Source organism: Caenorhabditis remanei, chromosome X (assembly GCF_010183535.1).
Source record: "Caenorhabditis remanei strain PX506 chromosome X, whole genome shotgun sequence".
NCBI classification, from domain to species: Eukaryota; Metazoa; Nematoda; class Chromadorea; order Rhabditida; family Rhabditidae; genus Caenorhabditis; species Caenorhabditis remanei.
Genome location: NC_071333.1, coordinates 13,029,487 through 13,046,635, shown reverse-complemented (window position 1 = coordinate 13,046,635; position 17,149 = coordinate 13,029,487). Strand labels below are relative to the sequence as shown.

Below are 17,149 nucleotides of genomic sequence, written 5' to 3'. Positions count from 1 at the left end.
CAAAGTTGAAAATTGAAATCTTTGGATTTCTATCTCTTATTCATGCATGTCTTGAATTGATTACCCCTTCTCTCCCGCCTCAACTTTGATGGGTCCTTCTCTTCTTTCTCAAGCCTATTGACCATTGTGTCAATTTTGGCAAGTTTGAGAGCTTCTGCATCCAGAAAACGACATTTTCTCGTTGCCTCCTTCTTCGCTTTTCTTCTCTTTATTTCGATGACCAAGAAAGAAATCTTTTCATTAGGTTTGGCTTTGCAGGAAGCAATGGAATGACGACGAGTTGTGGGCACACTCTCACAACATCTCGTTTTCTTATTCATTAACGCCTTCATTTTGGCACAGAATTGATTTTCACGGCATATTTCCGCATGGCAAACATCTAATTATGAGCGGAAATGTTTGTCGAGAGAAAAAGAAAGGTGCACGGGATTTAACTCGTTCACTATCACATTTCAAACAATTTTCAAATATTTATTCCTCATTTTACGTTGTGTCTTGAATAGGAAAATGATAAAATGGGAAGAGTGGAAGCGAGTGATATGATAAGATACATTTACTACTGAACTCAATTTTTAGTTTTGTGTATTTTTGGTCTCCGCATATTTCCTCTCTTCATTAACCTATTTTTAAAGGTTTTCCAATTTTTTTTACCTATGAGGAAAATAATGAATATGAGTCTTTTTAAACAGTACTATGGCTCTTCTCCGAATTCCGATCCGCCAACGTAAACGATTTTTTGTTGTGATTAATTTCGAGGAAAAAGAATGAATCAGAAGACATATCACCTCGAATTCAATCAGGAAAAGTTCCATCAGCCATTCTTCATCGGGCAGATATATCTGTCAACGCGTTTTCTCTTTTCTCTTAGCTTCAAAATGTCAATAGTCAAGTGGCACCCAACACTCGTTTCTCAACTACATGTGCTCTTTTTTGCTACTATAGCAACCGCTTCTTTTCTGACTTCATCGGAAAAAGAGGATTACCTTCTTCTCCATCTACATTCTTTCCCGTTTCTCATTTCTTTGATGATTCATTATTGAATTTTGTTTCGGTGAAGAAGAAAAGGACGAACTTCCAAATCAAACAAATAGAACCGGCAAGAAGGGCTAGCTTCTCTATGGGTTATTTGTTTTAATGAAAAAATGAGCTGTTTTTAAAGTTTTTTACAACTTGCGAATTGCCTCGGTGGACGGTGACTATTAAGAAGGACGAGTGAGAGAAAGATTGAGAAATGAGATTGTGGACGAAAAGTTACACAAAATTCTCTTCTCGTTTTACTCACCTGCTTTTCGAACTTTTCACCTGCCCGTTCTAAATTTTTTGAAAATTTCGAATCTTTCTTGAAACAAAGAAAGCAAGGTGACATTTTTCGCGAGATAGTATCTCTAAAGGCAGTGTAGACTAAACGTCTAATTTCAACATATTAACTTGACTTCTAACGTCCTTGCCTTCAAATTGATGCGCCTTCCGCACATCTATTGTTGATTCATTGAAGTTTATGCAGAAACACGACGAAATAGTGTTTGTGAGATGTAGAATGCAGAGTTTCTTACTGTCTCTTTTCTATCTCGTTTTTTCCCACATTTCCACGACGGCAGACAATACGATCTAACAAGAGATGGAGGCGAATGAGAAAGAGGAAAACGCAAGTTCACTAGCTGTATAGATATCCCTGTTCTTGTGAATTAGTGAAAGAATATGCATAAATCTTGCCTCTTTTGGGAACATCTTTTTATAAACTAGTCCTCTGATTTGAAATAGTTGTGTTCTATTGTTCTGTTAAGAGTAATCGATTCACCCTCACAGAAACCCATACAAAACCTATTCATACATATTTAAAGAAAGTACGAAGCGAGCAGTGTATCCCCATCTTAAAAGTTGAATGATTTTATCCGTTTTGGTGTCAAAATGCTAACTTTCCCCAAGGGACGTATCTAAACCTCAAGTTTTCTCCTTTATTCTTTTTCGTTCAATATCCGAAAGTTTTTCGTTTTTTTTTGAAGTCACAATTAATTTTTCGCACAAAAAACGTTTTTTTCAGGTACCCAAAATGCCGGGGAGCGTGAGTAGTGTTCCGGAAAGTTCTCAAATCCTGACGTATGTTGGATCTGTTGGTTTCTTAGTGTTCTCACTAATGCTCACGTCATTCGGATACATCAACAACGCCTGGATAGTGCTATTCAGGCCGAATGACAACGATGAATTCCAGGTGGGAGATTTTTTCGGGCAAAAATGAAATCTCTGTACTATTTTGGTCACTTTTAACGGAATATTTTTTACAGTTTGAGAACTAATGTAAAAAAACCATAAAAATTATATTTTTTAAATCCAAATTTCTACAAAAAATTCATCAGTCGGTTTTTCAGAGAGGAGTTCGAAATCTAGATTGCTACAAAACCTATGATCCACCAAAAATCGGTTGTTTGGATTGGTCCTATGTACAAAAAATGGACAAGTTCCCAATGGCTTTCAATCGCATTTATGACGCTACCTACCGTATGTTTTTTTCATCGTTTGAGATGGTGATTTTTCTCAAATTTCAGAAATCTACGTGGCTCACTACCTGTCAATAATCATCATAGCATCTCAAGTGTTCTGGCTTGTTTACACGATTGGACACTGTTTGAGCTTAAAGTTCTGTGTGAAAGTCGAGAAGTACAAGTTGATTATGTTCCACGTCATGGTTATTTCAGGTACTTGTTGAGCTCAGATATGCTAGATAAAATTTAAATTTCAGTTGGTTTGTGGATTATTCTCCTCTTCATCATCATCTACGAAACGTTCACCGACCAGGTTCTACCACGACAATTGAGAAAACCAGATGTAAGTTTTCTGAAAATCATGATACCGGATGCAGACGACACTATTTTACTTCCCGAGTAAAACGAAAACGAATGTAAACATGCTATTTCACGTTTACGTGAATTCACCCACGATTCAGTGAAGCATGAACTCATGATTCATATTTTTAGATGTTTGTGGTAAAAATAGAGTAACAAACGCTGCAGTCATGAAATTTAGTGCTACACAAAACGAAAAAGTTGAAAATGTGAAATAATTACTTTGAACTCTTCCAGTACGAATACAGCATTGGATCTGGCTTCTGGACATTCTTCCTTGGTGGGCTGATCCCGTATGTTGGTGCAGTGTTCTGTCTGTTCCGTGAACAAATGCAACAGTCTCAAGATCGTCTAGTGCAACTCATTAGACACCGTCGTATACGTGTGCCGACTACTGAAACCACACAAGGAGCCGAAGTTATCATCCCGATGAACGCACGGTCACGTTAATTGCTTTCAGTTAATCAGAATTCTATTATTGTTTGGTAATAGCAGCTTTATGTTTTAATGACGATGATGATGACTGCAAATCCCTATCAATATAACCATGCTCAACACTTTTCATACCTATCCCTTCCGCAACCCCCTTGATTTTCGATCTCTATTTTTTCAGTATTCTTTATAAAAAATTATTTTTTCTTCAAAAAATGACGTTTATTTTGAATATTTTCGAACACGCTGTTTGAAGCTTTGAGTTGAGATAATACTACATTTTTAGTGTCTCAATCACGTTTTTAGTTAATCCCCAGCGACCGGCGGCCTCGTTTAGATACTGATGGGGAAACGACGAATGCGGAAGAAACAAAGAAGAAGTATATTGTTCTGCCATCAATCTCAGAATGACGTAACATTCTTGCTTTAAGTTTGGTATGTGATTGGAAATGTTATTTTGAGATGCGGAGGAGCAGATAAGCATCACTTTGAGTTCACTTTATTCAGAACAAGAGACACATTAGAACAATGCTGTGAATCGAGAACACGGACATAACTGGTGACGACAGACGAATGCTCGGCAGCAGAAGCACACTTTACGATCCTCTTCCAAATCGATAGTGTCTTCTGGTTCGACATCCGATTGATCCATCATTGCAACAAATTTGCTGCATACAACTGAAAATAACATTTTGAGCTCAAGTTGATATCAGTCATGACTGTGAATCAGTCAAGTCGGTTCAAACTTTCTGAAAAAGTAGTTCCGATGAACTTCCTCCTCTACTATTAGTTTCTATTTCTTTTCAATTTCTTTCAACATGTCTTCTTGTCACGCCTACATTCTACATCAAGTTTGGAAATGTTGAACTTTTAACTCTTCAAAATGAGCTTATTTCCTAACACTCCCAAGTTGCAACCAGAATCACTTACCAGAAACAAAACAGATAATGAGAAGAAGTGTGATGAGTTTTGTAGTCATCTTAAATATCGTATTGAAACTCAGAGAGTTGCCAAATTTGAAGCTAAATTGCTGGAAAGGCGGAAAAAAGTCAAAGTGACGAAAAAGGGGGTGTGACTTCGACTCGAGTTCAAAACGTTTTCCAACAACTCAGAGATCCTGTTTTAGAAGCAGACCACGCCCCTAAGCAGTGAGTTCGGTTGAAATTGAAACGTATGGCGTCATTTTTAAGTGCAAAGGTACTTCAACGAGATGTACCGCGAGGGAAATTTAAAGAAATTTATAGGAAGAACACGATATATAGGAAAGCCGGGAACGTTTATGGTGCAGAGTTGTTGATTGAAAAAGTTGTTCAATTCCAGTTTGGGTACACAATAGTACGTCTCAGAAATACATTATCACGTATTGTAGTACATTGGTCGTTCCTACAGACACTTTTCTTCTGGAAAGAAATTACCGGTTATAACCGTTGCTGAAATGGCCAGGAAAGAGTATGCGTTTTTTTTTATTACCAGCAATCAAGAGTATTTTAAATATTTCAAATTTTCCGTTTTATTGGCAAAAATTACGAGTACCAGCATGTCCCATTATCCGATAATTTGTTTTTATGCTCTTGCTCTAATACTCGCGGGCATTGAGCGCAAGTAATCCTTTTTCAACCAAGCAGATTTCCGTCTTAAGCTTATAGCTGTATCATTCATGTGAAAGAACAAGATCGATAAAATGCAAAGAAGTATGCTTTATTGCTGCTAGGCGACGCTATGCAACCATGAGCTACAGCCACGACAAGCAGAAAACAGCTCTTTTGAATTGAGGCACTTCAAATTTCATATATACAATTTCTCTGCTTTTGTTTTTTATTGGTAGGGTAAGTTGATATAAAAATAAACACGCGCTTATGAAAAAAGAGCATAATTGTGAACTCAAATTCCGACTTTTTGACTCATACAATAAGAATCAAACTCTTTACGAGCTGACATTTCTGGGAAATTGGGTTTTCCGGATTGGTGTTCTCATTTTTCATACTAAAATATGACCTCATATGTATGTGTTTTTTTCTCAAATTTGGCAGAGAATTCCAAAAAAATTTGAATATTTCAGGAAATACTGACTTCATTGGTTGTGTCAGGTTTTCAAAGACTTGATACCCAGTACAGAAGAAAAGTCGAGAAGGAAACATCCCGATTTTCAGTTTTCACCTGTTCCAACACTAATTCCCACTTTGAACCCACTTTGAACCCACTACCCTCCAATATTTTGAATATTCTCAAAACTGAAAATTCGGCAATCCAAATTTGAGAAATTCTTGATCAACATTTCAGATTTTCTGGCCTGATTAGAGTTGATATAAACATTTTCAATCCGAGCTTCGATATGTTTCAATAATTACTTCATGTCCACTGTTATATATAAATTCCGAAATAAATTTTTTTATTTCGATTTATCTTCTTCTTTCCCCACAAAAATTCTTCCCTTGTCCAAAGCCTCATTCATCAAACCGTTTAACCAAAAAAGAAAGGGATATATTATTCGAGAGAGTCATGTCCTAGAACCTCCTTCCGTCGATAAATTACCAGTACACATTTGCCCGAAGGTTCCCCGACATTGTTCTCCTCCCTTGCCACGGTCTGCCCCTCTTCCTTTTCAACACTATTTCCATCTATTTGGCCGTCTTCCCTCTAGCCTTCTGCCTCTGCCACCGACCCTTTTCCTCCTCTTTTCATATAATACGTAACCTTCAACGTTCTGTTTTTTTCTATTTTTTTCCGTTTGGTTTCATGATGTGTTGGCAGCGAATCGGTCGATATTTTGTCACTGATACATTTGTAATCATTATGGCAGTTCACTTTTCGTTTCTCGTTTCTCGTTTTGATGTTTGCTTCAAAACCGTGATAATCAATAAGTTTCCAAAAATCGCATAATATATATTTTCGATTTTCAGGGGTTTCCTTGAATTTTGGTTGCGAAAACTTGGACAACGTATCCACCACCAAATCTCAATTATCATATAAATTGGAAAAAGGTGCGTTGGCCAAAGACCGATTATTCAACACTAACAGGTATTGATTTCTAGGGCCGTGCGAGCAGACGACTAGGTGCGGACTGTGTGCAGTGCTAAACAAGAAAATCAGAAGGAAAAATGAGTAGAAGAGTAAGTCAAGATAGTTTAAATTCAGTCAACGCAGAAGATTGTATGATTTTTCAGGGAAGGACCGCCAGAGGACAAATCGATCCACGATACGCCAGAACTGTTGAAAGAATCAGAAGCTCCATGATCAGAAGAGGTGAAGAGGATGAGGAGCCCGATCTTGCCACATTGACTGAACGGAACATGCAAATTGCGGAAGCGTTGGGAGCTCAAAGTTGGAAGGACAGAACTGAGGAGCTGAGATCTATGTCGACTTCAGGAGGACGAACCAAGTATGTCAGAAAGATACGATTCACCAGAGAATGTGGTAACTGCGGTAACAGCACAGTAAGTAACATCGCATTGCTGGAAGAACGCTCTGATTTCTGATTTTTAGGCAACTGACGAAATCCCGGAGGAAGGAAGCTCGACAGGACCGTCACTTGCGCAAGCGGTTTCAGAGTACCTCAGTACAGGCAGACAAGCAAAAAACTTGAGAGTTGACGAAAGTTATGAACCTGAAGATGATTCTGAAGATGAAGAACACGAGAGAGAGTGAGATTGATTATCGAGGTTCATCAGACTAAATAATTATTTTTTTCAGATTGGCCAGAAAAATGCTCAGTCAACCAACGGTAAACAGGGCGGCTCCTCCAAAACAACAGTTCAAGGAATTTATAAAAGGCACAAAAGAATATGAGGAGCAGTTGGCTATCGAGAAGGAAAAACTCATAAATGACATGAAGGAACTCAGACTTCTTCAGCTGAAGCGTGATGAGGAGGATAAGAAGAGAAGAGCTGTAGAGGATCGTATCAAGGAAGAAAAAGAGAAAAAGCGTCTTGCAGAACGTCAGAAGATTGTGGATGCAGCAATTGCTGAGAGAGAAGCAAGTGGAAACACGGACATGGACTATGTCGTATACGTCTTCGATGGAAAGGCACACTTCTTGAGAGCTTCTCCATTGGAAGACTATCGTCCAGCGGAAAAGGACAGATGCGTGTTGAAATATTGCTCATATCACTCGAATAAATCATCTAAGAACTCGTCGGGTAGCAGATACTAATGACTAGGTGGTTCATTCCTTCAAACATCTTCTTCGGAGTTTAATTTCTTTTTCGTATTATCTTTTTTTCAAATGTCATACCTTCCTAATCCACCTGAACCAAGCAACCTACATAATTGTAAACTCTTTTCAAAAAAATATCACATTTCAGAATACATTTGTATTGGTAGTTAGTTTTCTGGGATAACCATCATTTTCTATATTGCGTATCTTTCGAATAATCCCCCGTATTGCATTCTTCTGCCCATCTTCTGTGAACACCATTCCTATTTTCTTTTTAGTTTTTTTTGACAAAATATTGTACTGGGGAACTAAATTTAGATACTGTTTTGTTGGTATAAAATATGCATCTACTGCCGAAGAACTAAACAGATTGTTTTAGGTCAATTGGAGATAGAAAATTATCGTTGTGAGTTAAGTGGCTAAAGGGAAAAGGAGAAGAAGCAGTTGGTATATCTTTATTCAAATTTCCAGAAATATTATTAACATTTGAAAGAAGAAAAAACAATTCGACGCAAAAAATTCAAGAAAACATCAGAATAGTGCGGTGAATCTGGAACAAGGACATGTTTGATGACGACAGACGAATGCTCGGCAACAGAAGCACATTTCACGTTCTTCTTCGACCAACGGCTCTTCTGGAATTACGTCGGTTTCATCCACCACGGCGAGAAATTTCGCGGTGACTCCTGTAATACTGTTGATGTTTCGATCGTTAAAATATAATCAGAAGTACATAATTTTGTGCTATCCTCTTTTTGGTCTAACTACGTCACTTCAGAAAAAATTTCAATTAGATATTTACTTTTCAAGTTCACTTCATCCGCCTGTCACCTCGTGTCCTTTCTTAGATGTCACTAGTAACATGTGCGGAACAAACTTCTGAAAAGATCGAGGGTACTACGCAGATGCTTCTCAAGTTTGTAATATTGCGAATACTTACCAGACACCAAACAAATAAGGAGTAAAATTGTGATGAATCTGGGGGACATGTTTGAAAATAAATTGCAGGGCAATGCAATAAAATTGAGGATGAGATCAAAAAGTGGTTACTGCAACTGAATGCGACTTCTTTTTTAGAAGTTGGCCCCGCCCATTCACAGAAGCTGTAGCTTAATTGAAATTCCTGTCACGGTTTGTACAAACGCGTTTATTTATAGCATAAATAAATTTCAAAGAACAGAATAGAATCTATTTGTGCCTGTTCTGTCGAATATGTTTAAAAACAAAAATTTGTCATGAAAAATGCTTTGGATCTCTTACAATAGTATTGTGATCTTGGTCTAGTTAGATGGACGCAACTTCTACAAGCACCATATTTTGATGTTTTCCTCATATGTGTACACGATGACTAAAAACATCTATTGTTTATCTCCCAACTTTCTTCGAAAACTTAATCTAATTATTTCCACCAATCGAACTGCTCAGTGAACCTGCTGCGGTAATCAATCATTATGTATCCCGACACGACACGGAGTTTTACTATGAATTTCAATGAACATTACAAAGAACCACGTGTTGCATTAAGATGAGACAAAATTTCTATTGTTTTCATGTCAAGTCTCCGGCATTTGTATTCTTCTGCAGATATTGTGTTGGCAAGTGAATTTTTTGAAAGGAGTCGGTTACAAAAAGATGATAGCTGACGATTGTGCGTTGAGAATGTGAAATATTACACAAACTGATAAATTTGATCCTCGGAGATGGGTCGTAATCTACACAGAAAATGGAAGGTGCATATGCGAAAGTTCAGAAAATCATCTTAAAAGTGAACACATTTGATCTACATGTTTATGCCGGATATTTACTTCGATTATGAGCAGGCTTTGAAATATGTGCATTGCGTTTGTGCTCCGTGTCATGTTATCCTGATTTCAATTGGTAATATAGTCACAATCATATTGTTATCTCCACCAAAACGTGGAAAGATCTCACCGGGCGTACTTTCGGATTTTCCGCTTTTGAGTGACGTGAATGTTCAGTCTAAACTATGCTTTGTTTTTTTTCTTCCTGCTAGCTGTCTCAACTTCTCATCATCATCTATCTTGTCTTGGTCCCCCCTCATTGTCAGCGTAGGAGGACCTCAACAAATGTTTTGTCGTCCTGGAAGAAGAGGGATATTTGAGAGAAAAAGAGAAAAGACGTTTCGCGAATCAATGGGTGATTCGGAAATATATCGAGCCCTCGAATCGAAACATGATGCCCTATTCTCACGATAACACATCAAAGATGATTGGGAATTCTGGAGAAACGCAGACGACCCGTCGGGATCAGTAAAGAGAAGGGATCGGTGAGAGAGGCGATGGCAGCGGCTGCTCGCTTTGCGTAGGTGTAAGGTTTACAGCACAGATTGTGTCCGTATGTTATACTTTTCTATCTCTTCGAAGAGATCCCGGTCTCTAGCTCCCGCCAGCTCCACCTCCTTGGCAGCCAACGACGGCCTCCCGGAGCAAGCACTTTCATATCTCTTCATTTTTGTTTTCAACATCCCACCCGACACAGACTCGGTTTACACCTTCTCTTCACTTCTATTATAACTTATTTTTACCTTTCATGACCGATCTTCTCACTTTATATATAATTTAAATTTTATTTCAGAACCAAATCCAACTCAAGCCATGTCTGACGAAGAGGAAGTGTAGTAAGTATAATTATCTTTGATATAGTCCTAAATTTCTTTAACTGACAAACTTAGTTCTACTGATTTATATAATACTTTTTCAGCTCTGATGAGGAGGTAGAGGAGGAAGAGGTCGAGGAGACCGAAGAAGCTCCAGTCGAGGAGGCTGAGGAGCCGTGAGTTTGATGGAAGGTTTATACTTGTTATAAAATTATTATTTTCCAGAGAGGAGACCACGGAGGAGGTTGTTGCTCCACCAGAGGTCAAGGAGCGTCGTGCTCCAGTCCAGGAGGAAAAGCCACCAGCAGAGATGACTGAGGCTGAGATCGCCATGATGGTAAGTCGTCGGAGTCTTTGAGTGATACAATTAGTTTCTAATTCTTCACTCATTTTGCTACTTTCCAGGCTGCCAAGAAGCGTCACGAGGAAGAGGAAGCCGCCAAGCTTCTCGACTACGAGCAACGCCGTGTCCTTGAGAAGGAGCAAATCGAACAAGAACTCCGTGAGCTTAAGGAGAAGCAAGAGAAGCGTCGTGCTGAACGCGAAGAGGACGAGCGTCAATTTGCTGAACGAAGACGTCAAGATGACGAACGCCGTAGAAAGGAAGAGGAAGATCGCAAGGCAAAGTCTGACGCCGAGAAGGCCCGCAAGAATGAGGAGAAGGTTCGCCGTCAGCAAATGATGGCTGGAGCTTTCAACGGAAGAGTCGAAGCAGGCGCTGGGCGCAACTTCACTGTCACCTCCAAGGGAGACCAAGCCGCTCAGTTCGGAAACTTGGCCCAAGGAAAAGGAAAGGACACCTTGAGCAAGGAACAACTCGAGGATGCCAAGAGAAACTTCTTGGCGGCCGTATGCCGTCAACAAGACGTCTCTGGACTTCTTCCAAACGACTTGAAGGAGAGAATCAAGACCCTTCACGCTCGTATCGTCAAGCTCGAGGCTGAGAAGTACGATTTGGAGAAGAGACGTGAACGTCAAGAATATGACGTAAGTTGAGCCTAGTTGATGGATTCCAAAGCTGATTTTCATTTTGATTTGTTTTCAGATGAAGGAGTTGCACGAGCGTCAACGCCAAGCCGCCCGTAACAAGGCTCTCAAGAAGGGACTTGACCCAGAGGAGGCCGCCTCATCCGTTCACCCACCAAAGATCACCACTGCTTCCAAATTCGACCGTCAAACCGACAGAAGATCATATGGTGACCGTCGGTACTTGTTCGAGAACCAAGAGCCGGAAAAGCAAGCCTCCCTCGTCCGCGGAAGTGGAAGACCACCAGCAGAGTGGGGACGCAAGACCAATGAGGAACTCGAGCAGATCCGCAAGAACTTGGAACCACCAAAGTACGTCGAGCAGGTGAAGGTCGAGGGAGCCAGAGCTCCAGTCGAGTTCATCCCACTCACCGTCCCAACTGATGACTTCGAGCCACAACAAATCGAAGACCCAAATGTTGGAGAGGAGGTCGTTGTCGAATAAATACTTTGTATTTTTCCCCAAATTTGTTTGTCATTTATGATTTTATTAATAAAATCCACCCAAAAAAATCCATCATCTGCTATTCCAAACCTTCTTGCATTTACTTTCTTTTGATTTTTCGCATACTCTCCGGTTTGTTCTTATCAGTAAATCGTTTGTCATTTGAAGGCGCATTCTTTATTTTCAAACCAAAAGAATTATTGGAAAACAGAAAAATGGCGTGATTTTGATAAGAATTTTGTGTTTCGATGTTTCGACAACACAGGACAGAGTTTAAATACAGAATTTATTATTATCAAAGTGTATCCATAGTTCAGAAGAAAAGAGAAAGAGGAAAATATATCTAATTATGGTGTAAATTCATTTGAATATAATAATTGGGATCTAACTATTAGAAAAAAATACAATTGAATGTGAAAGCAGAAAGAGAAATTTGCTTACAACAGCAAAGTTGATGAATTTCTTGAGACAAAGTGGAAGAGAAGAGAAAATTCAGGCATGACACGCCAGAGTTTGATGTGTGTAACAAACTAATCGGAGGGACAAATGGAAGAAAATATAGTGGGAAAAGGATAAGATGAACAATTCTTAATATATTATTACCAAATGTTTGCTTAGAAAATCACACTTCTAATAAGTTTTCAAAAATATTTGGAACGTGATGAATTATTATGCGATGGAAACCACATCTGGAGTCAATTTCAAGAAACGACATGGCCAATTTTTCGTAACACGGAAAAACGGGGAAAGTGTTAGAAAAAATGGTAGAAGGGAACATATGGTCAGTTTGGAAAGTCATGTTTTGTTATGTGAGAAGTTGAAAATAAAAAAGAAATCGGGAGAAACTGGGTTTAGAAATTACAACCGAGATTTTCAAAGTTGATACCAAGAATTGGAAGACTGTACACTAGAAAGAGGGTGAACACACAGAGAAAAAATAATGAAATAAGATTTCTCATAACTTTTTATGAAAAAGTTATAAAAAACCAATTTGAGAAAAAAAAATTATAAATAATTTGAGATAAAATATAGCGTCAGTTAGAAAATTAAGAAATATGATATCTCGAGCTGTAGTTCCTTCGGAAAATGGTATACAGTACTCAGAAGTATCAAATTTCGTAAAGGGATTCGAAAAGTCGTAATTTTTCAAAAACATAATCAGAAAGTTAATGAATTTAACAAAATAGAGTTTCTAGTTAGTTATTTTGCTCTGAGCTTTACTGGTAACTGTATATTGTTATGGACCTATTCAAAAGATAACTATTTTTACCAAGAAGTAAAAAATGATGTGTTTTGCTTTTTTGCTACCTTGGAATAGGTCGATTATGAATGAACAAAATAATGGTGGAATTGGATGGGAGGAAAGTCCGCCTGTAAGCCTGTATGAGTGTTTTCTTAGATACTTGTTTTGTAGATGAATTTGTCTGCAGTGGTTCAGACATCGAAAAAAAGATTTCAAAAATATCCTTTTTACTACCGATACGGTTATATTTCATATTTTTTGAAATGAAATTAATGAGTCTTTTGAGCACCAATACAAGTGCACACCACTACAGGCTTACAAGGTGGGCTCTCAAATTTTTAGATGGTATTCAAAAGTTTCAGATAGAATTTGAAACGATGTTATGAGATTTGACTAAAGCGCTAGCCAAGATAATTTACAACATATGAGAGTTCTCGCAGTTATTTCCAATGGTGATTCGTTTTGGGTCCGGGGAAGCGTTGGTTGAGAGCATGCTGTAGCCTTGGTCATTGGTATCATGATGATGTCCTCCTGTAACAATAATAGTCATTTAGTTATTGAAATGTAAACTGAATTTTGTAAGAAGAAAACCGCAAAATTAATAAGAAGCAGTTAGATTACAGCCAAACTTATTTTTGTAGCGTTTTTTTAAATTTTAAGTTTTTAGAATTCACATGCGTAGTTACTAGTCATGAAATCTTTCAAAAGCATAAATTAGAATTAGACACTCAATCCGTGTTCCCTACATGATTTTCAAATGAACTTGACTTGTTCATCACTTTCCTCCAAATGTTTCGTATGGGTGTCTGAATGGATGTTGTAAATTTGTTCTTGATATCTATCACTGAAAACTTTCTTTTCATCGCCCATACCTTTTTGCAATTGATCCTCGCAGAGTCTCTCAATAACGGCAGTTGCAATACTATCTCCATGAACATTGACGGTGGTGCGGAGTCTGTCGAGCATGAAGTCAACTGGGAAGATGAGGATGAACAAGTTGGTTGGCAATCCAATAGCGATAAGGACCATGATCATGGTGACGATTCCTGAAAGTATTAAATTAATCATGATGATGTTCTGCGCTCAAATTCCAACCGGCTTGAGGGATTCCGGCGGCTCCAATACTGGCAAGGGTGGCTGTCAAAGACACAAGAATGACCTCTCCAAGATTCAAATCGTTTCCGACGCATTGAGAGATGTAAATGGCAGCGACGGCTTCATAAAGGGCAGTTCCATCCATGTTACTGGAAAATAAAAAAAAGATGATTGAGGCCTTATCTGAAATAGGAACTTACATAGTAGCTCCGAGTGGCAAAACAAAACGGGTAACTCTTGGGTCGACCTTGTTGTTTTCTTCACAGCACTTGATGGAAAGTGGAAGAGTGGCAGAGCTGGAACTGGTAGCCAAAGCAGTGAGAAGAGCTTGAGCCATACCTCCAACGAACTTGATTGGATTACGACGAGCAAGCTGGAACAAATAATTATTGAGCATTTGCACAAAAACTATGATTATGGTTAACTTACAACAACACACAGAAGGGGGATGATAACGAAGGCGTGGATAAGAAGTCCAAGAATAACAGTGATGACGTAACCCATCAAACGATGCAATTCCTGTCCTGGATCTTTCATTCCAACGATTTGAGCAGCGATAAGGAAAGTGATTCCAATTGGTGAGTACCTGAACTCATGAATGCATATTCATAATACACATGTAACAGTATTACATGATAACCCAGCCGATCAACTTCATACTGCAAGCTTCAAGGCTCTTGAAGAAGTTCTTCATTGGTTTTCCGTCCTCTCCAATGATTCCAATCACAATTCCGAGTGCAACACTGAAAACGACCAAACCGAGAATATTCATACCGTCAGACACAATCTTTTCTGGAACTTCAGTAAACTGAGCACGTTGTTCTGAAATCGAATCAAGTTTTTTCCTCATATTCTGTTGATAACAAGACCTGGTGACATGGTCATAGCAATTTCCGGTGGGATTTCGGTAGTACCGTTGAAGAACTTCAGACATACTTTTTGAGAACGGAAAGTGGCTTCAATAAGATTTTCTGGGAAGCAACTCCTGAACAATTAAAGTAATTTCTTTTCGTGGAAATCTGAAAACGAACTTCATGAGATCGATGACGGTATCCACAGCGGTAGCAACGCATGGTGTGGTTTTCACATGCCCTACAAGATCCTCAACGTTCGTCGTCGTCCATTTTCCAGGTTTGATTAAAGTAACCAGTACAATTCCTGAAAGGCTTATGTTTTCAAAGGTAAGCGAATTCCAATTGTTGAGTAGTCATCTTGAGATCCGATGAAACCTACCGAGAAAGACAGCAGAAAAAGTAGTCAAAGTGTAGTAGGTCATAGATACTATTCCCAATCTACCGGCAGTTCCAGAATCCAGTGAAGCCAAACTCGTACTGAAATGTATATGTTGATTGTTTCAATGCAGTATAACTTGTATAGATTTCTATCGTTATCAGCCTGTTAAGTTTGCTTCTTACTGTTTCGATAAGGTTTGCCTTGCCTGCCCCATGAATTCAACACTCTAGCATACTTTACCTGAAAAGTTTCTCTGGTCTGATAAATGTAGCTTGCTAGAAGTTTTCCCTAACAATTTGTTAATGTGTCAAACACTGGAGGGCCGACCGCGCGCGCAAAAACCTCCTAGAGTTGAGGGTCATTGAGAGATCAGCAAGCCGAAAAACGTCAAGAGGGTAGTATCTGTGTCTATGGCATTTGTTTCGAATGGCAACAAACTCACATAATACTTGACATGATCATCGGCAAAATGAGCATTTTTAGCATCTGAACAAACAGATCGCCGGGAAATCGAAGGTAAGAGAGATGTCGCTTTGACCAAGCTTGGTTCGGGTCTCGCAACGAGTAGCCCAATCCTATACCGATCGCAACACCAAGCACCGTGAACAAGAGCAGCAGGTTCTCCTTGGAAAGTTTGGCCATCTTGTTCTGAAATGAAATTGAATTTTATGAAGCGAAAGTTATATAAGTTGGGTACGGAAAGACGAAATAAGAAGACGGTTGCAGAAAATTTTTTGAAGACTAAGACTTTGAAGAGTGAAAAACAAATATTGAAAATTGAAAAATGTTTTGGTATAAGGGGGATAGAAAGAGAAAATTGAAAATGAAATCACAAGACAACAGAATTGAAAAGCTATAAAAGTGTTATCTTCTCAAACGTCAAGGTTTACAGACAAAGTTCCATTATGAATAATTCATAGGGGTGAAGCTTGATGATCTTCACGCTGACTGGCCATCATGAACTACCATCTCATTTCAATACTTCTTGAAAGTAGAAGATGAGAGAAGCACTGATGTATACTCAATTGGAAAAAAAGAAGAGAAAATGAATGTGAATGCGGAAGGATGCACAAAAATTTTAATATTTACATTTGATCCTGGGTATCAGCAAACATGAATGTAGGAGGAATGAAGAAAAAATGATGAGCATTGATCAAGGCCTCGGAATTAGCAAGGATCGAAGGTGACCTCTTCTGGTCGGTCGCCAGACAAGTTTTTCGGGTGCCGGTAGGAAGTCATTGGCTTTTTGTTAGTTGTGTTGGGACAACACAGCCGTTAAAAGCCCATGAAATTGAGGTGTTACGTCGTCGAGGACTACTTGGTGAGGGGCCCCCCGTATGCAGTCGCGGCGTGTGTGAGTATGTATGTGCTCCACACAAAACACTACCTACAATTGAATGTGACATTTTTTGGAGCCAATTCAATGCCTGTTGGAATACACTTGGTTTCTTCCAAACGTTTTGCGTGCGCGTGATCAAGACTAATTGTCTCCCTCTCTTCTAGGCCAAAGTTACTCGTTTTCTCTGATCAACGGTCCTTCGAAGTTTTTTTCTTAAAAACCAACTAAGGGAAGGTGCTTTATAGAGTTCTTAGAGGATGAGTCAGATTTTGAATAACGGAAGATCAGAAAATCTCATTTCTGTGATTCTCGCCTCATCTGTTGTGGAAAAACTTGTAAAAAGTATAAAGTATTAGTAGAAACTCGTATATTATCATGAATATAAACACTACGCGCCTAGTCTTTAGAGAGCTGTGCATACTACGAAGGCCATAATTAGGAAACTTTTGGAATGAAAACAAGAGTAAAGTTGAAATGAACTGGAGGAAAAGAAAATAAGACCAAAAAACGGGCTACTGGAATAATTTTCAGTTATGGAACAATAGAATCCATTTCAGTTGTTATGACTAAACGCCCAAAAATGAGAAACAGAAGAAAAAAGCTCGGTGAGCCACAAAAGTCCGTCTCAAATTTTTTGGCCAAACAATTCAAACCAAACCCCTTTTCGGCTTTGGCAACGATCCATTATTCAAGAGGAGCATCCATCGTCTTGAAAATTTTCGAGCG

The 17,149-nt window shown here is 38.8% G+C and overlaps 6 protein-coding genes across 6 annotated transcripts; 3 read left to right on the top strand and 3 right to left on the bottom strand.

Annotated features, from left to right (window-relative positions):
* Window positions 1-2,050: 2,050 nt before the first annotated feature.
* Window positions 2,051-3,290, top strand: GCK72_024584 (uncharacterized protein; the record flags this gene model as incomplete). Its single annotated transcript, XM_003118366.2, has 5 exons — window positions 2,051-2,209; window positions 2,367-2,496; window positions 2,544-2,693; window positions 2,738-2,823; window positions 3,078-3,290. The coding sequence occupies 5 exons, from the start codon at window positions 2,051-2,053 to the stop codon at window positions 3,288-3,290; spliced, it is 738 nt and encodes a 245-aa protein (XP_003118414.2).
* Window positions 3,291-3,792: 502 nt separating this feature from the next.
* On the bottom strand, window positions 3,793-4,251 carry GCK72_024583 (uncharacterized protein; the record flags this gene model as incomplete). The annotated part of the gene is made up of 2 exons (XM_003118123.1): window positions 3,793-3,950; window positions 4,203-4,251. 2 exons carry the CDS (start codon window positions 4,249-4,251, stop codon window positions 3,793-3,795), a joined length of 207 nt encoding a protein of 68 aa, XP_003118171.1.
* A 2,119-nt stretch (window positions 4,252-6,370) lies between these two features.
* On the top strand, window positions 6,371-7,422 carry GCK72_024582 (uncharacterized protein; the record flags this gene model as incomplete). Its single annotated transcript, XM_053735941.1, has 4 exons — window positions 6,371-6,382; window positions 6,437-6,706; window positions 6,756-6,913; window positions 6,963-7,422. 4 exons carry the CDS (start codon window positions 6,371-6,373, stop codon window positions 7,420-7,422), a joined length of 900 nt encoding a protein of 299 aa, XP_053579507.1.
* A 534-nt stretch (window positions 7,423-7,956) lies between these two features.
* On the bottom strand, window positions 7,957-8,414 carry GCK72_024581 (uncharacterized protein; the record flags this gene model as incomplete). The annotated part of the gene is made up of 2 exons (XM_053735940.1): window positions 7,957-8,111; window positions 8,366-8,414. The coding sequence occupies 2 exons, from the start codon at window positions 8,412-8,414 to the stop codon at window positions 7,957-7,959; spliced, it is 204 nt and encodes a 67-aa protein (XP_053579506.1).
* An 801-nt stretch (window positions 8,415-9,215) lies between these two features.
* On the top strand, window positions 9,216-11,513 carry GCK72_024580 (uncharacterized protein; the record flags this gene model as incomplete). The annotated part of the gene is made up of 6 exons (XM_003117728.2): window positions 9,216-9,303; window positions 10,021-10,063; window positions 10,147-10,218; window positions 10,268-10,379; window positions 10,448-11,029; window positions 11,088-11,513. The coding sequence occupies 6 exons, from the start codon at window positions 9,216-9,218 to the stop codon at window positions 11,511-11,513; spliced, it is 1,323 nt and encodes a 440-aa protein (XP_003117776.2).
* A 1,658-nt stretch (window positions 11,514-13,171) lies between these two features.
* On the bottom strand, window positions 13,172-15,726 carry GCK72_024579 (uncharacterized protein; the record flags this gene model as incomplete). The annotated part of the gene is made up of 10 exons (XM_003117582.2): window positions 13,172-13,287; window positions 13,629-13,802; window positions 13,852-14,000; window positions 14,052-14,224; window positions 14,281-14,437; window positions 14,484-14,673; window positions 14,721-14,836; window positions 14,883-15,009; window positions 15,085-15,182; window positions 15,527-15,726. 10 exons carry the CDS (start codon window positions 15,724-15,726, stop codon window positions 13,172-13,174), a joined length of 1,500 nt encoding a protein of 499 aa, XP_003117630.1.
* Between the last annotated feature and the right edge of the window lie 1,423 nt (window positions 15,727-17,149).